The sequence below is a fragment of the Haliotis cracherodii genome, unplaced genomic scaffold (genome assembly GCF_022045235.1).
Source record: "Haliotis cracherodii isolate W230 unplaced genomic scaffold, xgHalCrac1.p SCAF_6, whole genome shotgun sequence".
Lineage (NCBI taxonomy): Eukaryota > Metazoa > Mollusca > Gastropoda > Lepetellida > Haliotidae > Haliotis > Haliotis cracherodii.
The window spans coordinates 13,392,742-13,401,234 of record NW_027266319.1 but is presented as its reverse complement, the minus strand read 5'-3'; the positions used below and the strand labels follow the sequence as shown (position 1 = coordinate 13,401,234).

General features: G+C 39.7%; 1 protein-coding gene across 2 annotated transcripts in view; it reads right to left on the bottom strand.

Moving 5' to 3' along the window:
* Positions 1-764: 764 nt before the first annotated feature.
* The window catches only part of LOC139445393 (G-protein coupled receptor dmsr-1-like), a 90,063-nt gene continuing 82,334 nt past the window's right edge, over positions 765-8,493 (bottom strand). For both annotated transcript variants that reach the window (XM_071226533.1, XM_071226532.1), the window contains exon 2: positions 765-6,084. In XM_071226533.1, coding sequence (XP_071082634.1) covers positions 3,596-4,774 — 1,179 coding nt within the window. In that variant the 5' untranslated portion in view covers positions 4,775-6,084 and the 3' untranslated portion in view covers positions 765-3,595. The remainder of the gene's footprint in view (positions 6,085-8,493) is intronic.

The following is an 8,493-nucleotide window of genomic DNA, read 5'->3' as shown; positions in this document are numbered from 1 at the left end:
ATCGTATCCTGATGGCATGGAGCATTTATGATATCAAATATGATTTCAAATATAATATCAAATATAACATACAGTTTGTCTGTTCCAGTCTCAGTTTACAGTGGGCATGGGTGGCCCAGTCGTCTAAGGCGCTGTGATTTGCTGTGCAGAGTTCCATCCCTTGGGCAAGCCAGAAACCTATGATTGTGGTTCAAATCCCGGTTCACCCCAATAATGTTTCTAGGTTTGTCAGCACCATACCCATGCTTGTGGGTTTGACCGAAGTGGTAAACGTCTGAGACCTGCATCACTTCGGGCTTTCCTCCCACATTAAGCTAACACTCCGCGATATAACTGGAATCCTGTTAAAAGCGGCGTTAAACCCAACTCACTCACTCACTCAGGTTACAGGCCTCCATGAAATAGCCGGACTATTGCTGCCTTCACTGTAAAACCACAAACACTTTTACGTGCTCCAATAGCAGAACAATTATGTCACAACTTGGAATAGTCGATCTTATTGCACTGACAACTCTACAATATGTAGAGATCAATATGCTTTGTGATCTTTATTCCAGTAAATGTATTATTAACCACTAACATCTTCTCACAATCAAAGTCATATTTTGGTATATGCCAGAAATAGAAACCGGATAAAAAGTTGTGAAAACCTTGCATCTCTGATCTTGCACTTCTATAATGACAAATGAAAGAAGGCTTCCGCGGTGCTCTGTGAAATAAAAACCGAGTGTTACGAGAAAGGGAAGAAAAAGAATAGGAGCACATTTTGACATTTTAAATTAGTTTAATAACTGTCACGTAACATCTTAAACTTGAGCTCAGTTATGTCAAAAAGCCATGTTTGTACAAAGCTGGTACATTTTTTGTGACAAAAAGTACAATAGCAAGCAAACAACTAAAAATGTTATTAACAATGAACTGTACAATATAACATTAGGCAATATCACATCTCGATAAACAATGGCCACCGTCATTTTGAAGTATTTGTTAAATAAACATGAAATATTCCTTCAGTTGCAAATTCAATCCTATTTCCATTTTATTTTTTCAATGTTTGAAAAATAATTTGAATATTCAGTTTTGTTAACATGAAGGTTATCTGTGGCTCTTGTTGAAACAACATGTTTAATAGCATATTTTAGATTGCAAATATATGGCCTTGTTCAAAAGGGTTTTGCCTGAATGAAAAAAGTTTTGCAAATATGTGCATACAATTCTTTTTATCAATCATACACTATTCAAAGAGAAAGTTATGGATCTGTATGTAACTTAACATCTTCTTGATTTGTTTTGATATTAAATTATGCATGACATGTTATTCACAGTGTTATTCTGGGTAGTTTTCATAAGTCTAGAACTGAAAAAATCTAATTTGAGGTCTTCACTAATGAGCAAACAGATCTTAATGAAATTCGAACAAATTATTGATTTCAACATGTATTGGTTGGTTGGTTTGTCGTTTTACGCTGGACTTGGCAATATTTCAGCTATATGACAGCAGTCTCCTTAGACAGACAGCCATATGAAGTCGAATTTGTTTTCCATTAAGGGGCAGCAGGGTAGCTTCCTGGATAAAGTGATCGTTTGTCATGCAGAAGAAAAGGGGTTGCTTCCCAAACATGTAAAGCCTATTTTCCTAATCCGGTTATTGAATAGTCATTTAGTTGGTTGGTTGGTTTTGATGTTTAATGCCACACTCAGCAATATTCCAGCTATGTGACAGCTGTCTGTAAATAATCGAGTCTGGACCAGACAATCCAATGATTAATATCATGAGCATCGATCCACGCAAATGGGATCAATGATATGCATCAACCATGTCAGCAAGCCTGACCAGCCGATCCCATTAGTCACCTCTTACAACAAGCATAGTTGCTTTTTACCGCAAGAATGGGTTGGTGAAGACCTATTCTGTCCCGGATCTTCACGGGTCTAACATGTATTAACTTAACTTGAGTATTTATCTTCATGCTCTTCTTATTCATTAATGTGTGTGCTTGTGTGTGTTTGTGTATGTTTGTGTATGTTTGTGTATGATATTTTCCTTATCGCATATTCCATATAGTTATATTGTATACCACTCCATGTGATAAATTCTGAGCTATAATATTGTAAATATTTGTTGTTAGAAAATGTCCTATTTATACATATTTTCTGTTGTAAATTACAAAAAAAATTACAGATTATTTTTGCAAATGAGGGAATATCCTTCTTTTCTGAATATTATGTATATATTGCATAATGTATCATGCATTTATATATATATGCACAATTTTCAGTATCATTGAAACAAATAAAAACATAATGTACAACCCATGAATTACCAACAGCCAGTATGTCGCTGACACTTGTGAGTAACTGTTTAAGGCGAAAATTTGTGGTAGCATGTTTGCATGACCTTGAGAAGGGGTCAGGGCCCAAGGTCACAAAACATGCTGTTCGCCTTGAACAAAGTCACTAACAAGTCTGTTTTTACAGGGAAAACATACATCGTCCTCACAAGAGATGCATTCATTTTGAACTATTTCAAAACATTTTATTATGACCGGACAAGTCAATATGCTTGCTTCTGTCTCCGTGTCACTGTGATATATGAGTTTGCATATGGCTCTCTCGTCCCTACAAGCCATGACTAGATATAATAATCTACAGGGCTGTTCCACAAGAACAGCCACACTGAAGCTTAAATAAGGCAACCATTATCCTAAAGATCAGTAAATATATCACATCTGATACCATTCCATTTGCACACCAAATATTAATATTTGGTCATGCATATCCTTTGTATCGTTCCATGTCATCACAGGTATAAAATCCTTCATATACTTTGCCATCACAATGGATCCAATTAGCAGACAGCTTCTTCTTAGCTCTGTACATAGAATTACAGTTCATATTGTCTTCAAGAACATTGTCACTGCTTCACATCACAAGACGAACCTTTTGAAATCTTTCAATCTGGATAAGATGGATATCCATCAAGAAGACCAAGAAGAAAGCTCATCACATGGCATCTTCCAGTAGCTTATAAATTTTTCAATGTTTAATTTTTTTATTCCTGATGCCAAATCCTGCCAGCAGGATTTCACAAAGCTGCTGTTCCTGGACAAGCTCTGGATCTGACAAAGTGTTCTTGTTCTTGTATTGTTCCTCACACATGAACACTTCCCCATGTTGACACTGTCTGACATCAGTAACATCTCACCATTATCAGTTATGAAGATGTTTTTCTTCACGAAATTTTCCATTCATGACACCGTGTAATTTATAGTGGAACATGCTTCAGCAGGTCGCATTGTGTTAATATTGAATAATACATTTGTAGGTAAGCATAGGATGACAGCCACAAGAACACTCCTTAAGTGGGAGATCTCCACCAAACGAATTTCAAGCTCAGGGATTGTTCCATGAGGGTCAATATTTGATTCTGAAGATCACCCACCACACTCACTCGACACAGGTTAGAGGCACTGAATGTTTTACCCAATGGCGTGTGCATTCTCATAGATTCATGTAAAGTGGTATCCAAGGCAAATACCTGTATCATTTCAGCTGCATTTCAGGAGTGTTGAACTCTTCATCACTTGTCTCATCACTATACCATGGTTGTATCCGTCTTCACAACACTGTACGTGGCCCCGTTCTGCTTGTGATATTTACTGAAGAAGGTCTTGTTCTTGCCAATGAAGAGGTTCTTGAAGGTGTTCCTGAACTGCTGACTCATAATGCAGTAGAGGATGAAGTTGACGGCGCTGTTGATGAGAACCAGAATGTCCATGAGGTCGCCCAGTATGATGTACACCTCCCACAAATCACTACTCATAGAACCTATTAGGGCCAGGATTCCTTGAGGCAGCTCTGTTATAACAAAGAACATCACAACAGCCACCAACATGGCTGTTGTGCGGTTGTGCTCGTTGGATTGGTGGTCGTGGTCAGATGCCCGGCTAACTTTTCCGAGGAGTCGAGCACGGCGTCTTTTCGCCCGCTGCATAGCTAGGATTAGCAGCGTGCTTAGAAACACCAATAAGATGCAAGGGAGGATTTTTATAACCACCCCGTAGACCCATTTAACGAAGGACGTATACCAGACATGCTTATGGGCAAAGTCAGTTTCCAAAATCCAATAGCACGTCGTAGAATTATGGTAGGTCGTTCCTATATCCACTACCCGGTATATTACATAGTTGGGACAGCAGACGATGATGGTTACAATTACGATTAAGCCTACTGTCAGTTTGGCTCGTTGGGCACTGCATAGTGTCATGGCTTTGGATGGGATGCATACAAATATGTACCGGAACACTGCCAATGCGACTGTCAACCACATTGCCATATTGTGACATGTGACGATGAATAGGTTGTGGAACAGGATAAAGTACATCCACTCTTTGGGGTGCTTCACCTCATCACAGTTGGGTTGGCTGATGATGTACAGATAAGTTGCCATGATCGGGTACGTGCTCATCGTCAGCATGTCTGCTATTGCCAGTGCCGTGAGGATATAGTTAGTTGGTGATAACATGTGCTTGCGCGTGAGGACAATTATATTCAAGGCATTGGATATAATTCCGAAAATACATACAGCAATGCTGAGGTAGCCATGAATCCGGCCATAGGTGGTGCCAAATTTCTCGATTGGTGACGGCGTTGTGGCTGTCAACATTTGCTTCACAGCTTCCGTCATGTCAATCACAGCACTGGGTTTGAGAATGTCGGAGCCATTCACCATGGGTAAATGTCCATTTTGGTAGCCAATTGAATTTGCAGCCATTTTGAAGTTGAATCTGTTTGCTTTTCTCAGGTTATTAATCCAACAGTAATTGCAATTGCGGCAACGAAAAATTCAGATCCCAAAATATGCTTCAGAATGAAACTCACATACAAATGAAAGTATTTTGAATCCAAAACAAAAACAATGTCTCCAGAGTAAGTTTGTATATAAAGTTTGGGGATATAAATTTCACTTAACACTCCCTCCTAGAAGAAGAAAACAGAGTTCACACGGTGAGATAAAACCACATTCCGTAATAGGAAAGCATTAGAGAACGGCTTCTAGCAACTCCAATCTAAATGCAAAAACTGATCTAATGCTATGAAGAAGCTTTGTCTCCACTTCACATGATACAAGGCACAACGAGCTTGCTTCCATGACCAATAAACAAAATTCAGCTGATGAAGTTACGACGTGTCATTCGGCTTTTCAAGGTTCCGTCAACTAATTGCCACCCAACTCAATCCATGTGTGGTTGGTAGAAGCTCCTGGAAAGGAGACAGCTGCAATGGCCCTTCCTTTAATTTTCATCATCTTCTCAAAATTAGAAATTGCTGTTTGGCTGTTGGCTAATGGTAATATTGTCTCTTCAACATCCGGGGTGGGATTAATACAAGCTCCACCTGGTAGATTAAGAAGAAATTTAATCGTCTTTTGGAGACAGATTTAATTTTGCTGAAAGTTATATTCCCTGCCACTGCATCCTCCAGAGAGACTAGTTTTTCTGAAGTTTTTGTAAGGCTGTAGTCTGAATCTTTGTTTGATTTGTAATTACCTTCATGGTAGTCTTTGATACTGATGAATTATGAAAGCAGTTGACGCCACTTGTTCACTTGATTATACCCTTCAATTCTCACACATAATTACGTTCAAGTCCCTCGATCCTTTCTGTCTCACAAACTACATTTACTGTGGCTGCAAAATGGTTTAGGATCCAGTTTTCTTGAGGACAAATTAATCAAGTACAGAGCAGTCATCAGATGTAACACTAGAAATGTCCGTCAAGTGGCAAACTTGGCGTTCCACGGAGTCGACAGGCAGAATTACGACCAGCATGGCAAAGTCCGTGCCAGGACATGCTTCTTGTTCTTGCAGAAGAATACAACACACACAGGGTCACAATCTGACACGTATTCAGAAGGAAAGTTTGGAAATAGCCGAACCTCTCGACTTCCTGTCTTGGTATTGATCAATCCTTAGCTCGATGATTATTCCCGGCAGTCAGGATAATCCCTGTACTTGAAGTCACAGTTCCGCAAAAGTCTCGGGCACCATCAGCAATCACCACGAGTCCTGCTTGTGGTTTAAGTCTGAAAAAACAAGATGACTGTGTGTTATTCAAGGGCTTACCGTACCCAAAAATACCATTATTAAAACAAACAGAATTGTCAGTGAGGATTTCTTGTTGAAATTGGAGTGAAGATTTCCAAACGTATGTATTGAGAAAAAAAAAGGCAAATTTTCGAACATTGCGTGGGCTGTATTGATTTTGAAATAATTATTCCTTGATCAGGTTTTTAGAAAATGCTTGTCAAATTTGTCAGGTTTTCTGTGCCTATAAAGCTTGTTAATTATGATGAGGGGGAATATTAAAGATGACAAACTCTCCGGAATACATTCTAAGTCTTCAAAATAATTGGTTTTGTCAGCATTTGGAAAAAAAATTCTTCAATGGGATTATGAACAATGGATAAGAAGGATTACTGTTTTGGCCAAACAAATTCTTTAGAACTGGAAATCCTTATCATGATAATATGTGTGAAAGGAGGCGGTAGGATAAGGGCTTTATTGAGCCCACCGGAAACGACAAATTTAAATTTGCAGACAACTTTGAAATGATAATAATAATAATAATAATAATAATAATAATAATTTGTCAATTTGTATGGTGCCAAACTCCATAGCAGCTTGTGTGCTCATGGCACTTACATTATTACCCCAGTCAATGGATCAGTGATCACTCGAATTTCATTCTCAGCTCCCTGGGGAGTATACAACCCAAGCTGCCTGTGAGGCGCTAGAAGGTTAACAGCCACATTACCATCCTACCGGGTACCCAATATTGGTATGAAAATTATCGAACATGCTAAAATGGCTGACAGCTAGCCAGTTTTCTTTCTTGAACTTGCAAGCGTGAACCATTTGGAATTGTTTTTAAGTATTTGAAATATTTCTATGTTCATCCAATGAGAATCAGCTTGAATCAAAGACTTCCTCATGTTCAAATGTTAGAAAGCCTTATAAAACCTTCAGGTAAAGCTCTAAAACAAGCCTTTTTGACGCATATTATCATGACCTATGCATTCAGTATTATCACAAAACATGCAAGTGTTGAAATGAATAAAGCATGATTCTTTTCCATATGAAGATATCTGATAACTTTCATGACATTTTATTCACACACATTCACACGCTCACACACAACCATCTTAGCTAGAATGGCTCTGATTTCCATAATTAGGTGTCAGTATTTTTCCTTCCTTATATCTCAAAAAATAAAGTCTTAAAACTTGTGGTGTTACATTTGAATCTGTCTTGAATTGGTTGAAGGACTTCTATATTGTGTCAGTATGAATTTCCCTTGTTGGCTTTCATGCTTGTCGGAAGAGGCGACTATGCTTGTCGGAAGAGGCGACTATGCTTGTCGGAAGAGGCGACTATGCTTGTCGGAAGAGGCGACTATGCTTGTCGGAAGAGGCGACTATGCTTGTCGGAAGAGGCGACTATGCTTGTCGGAAGAGGCGACTATGCTTGTCGGAAGAGGCGACTATGCTTGTCGGAAGAGGCGACTATGCTTGTCGGAAGAGGCGACTATGCTTGTCGGAAGAGGCGACTATGCTTGTCGGAAGAGGCGACTATGCTTGTCGGAAGAGGCGACTATGCTTGTCGGAAGAGGCGACTATGCTTGTCGGAAGAGGCGACTATGCTTGTCGGAAGAGGCGACTATGCTTGTCGGAAGAGGCGACTATGCTTGTCGGAAGAGGCGACTATGCTTGTCGGAAGAGGCGTCTATGCTTGTCGGAAGAGGTGACTATGCTTGTCGGAAGAGGTGACTATGCTTGTCGGAAGAGGTGACTATGCTCTTCGGAAGAGGCGACTATGCTTGTCGGAAGAGGCGTCTATGCTTGTTGGAAGAGGCGACTAAAGGGATCGGGTGGTCAGGCTCACTGACTTGGTTGATGCATGTCATCGATCCCAATTGCGTGGATCGATGCTCATGATGTCAGTCACAGGATTGTCTGGTCCAGACATGGTTATTTACAGACCGCCATCATATAGCTGGAATATTGCTGAGTGTGGCGTTAAACAACAAACAAACAGTGCCTTTTTCACAAATAAGTTCATTTGGAAGTAAAACCAAGCGCTGGTAGCTCAAGGGTATTTAGCAGATCCTATTTGGATAGGTTTATACATAGATGGTGCAGATAGGTTCATTACCATAGGATTCAGTAAGGATACAGACAATCTGAAAACATGATTCAACTAGATTCATGGATGGATGATTCAAATAGGTTTATAAATAGATGATTCAATCAGCTTCATAAATAGATAATTCAACTCGGCTGCTTAATAGATCATCCAGGGGCGGTCGGGTAGCCTAGTGGTTAAAGCGTTCGCTAGTCACGCCGAAGACCCTGGTTCAATTTCAGGACATGGGTACAATGTGTGAAGCCCATTTGTGGTGTCCCCCGCCATGATATTGCTGGAATATAGCTAAA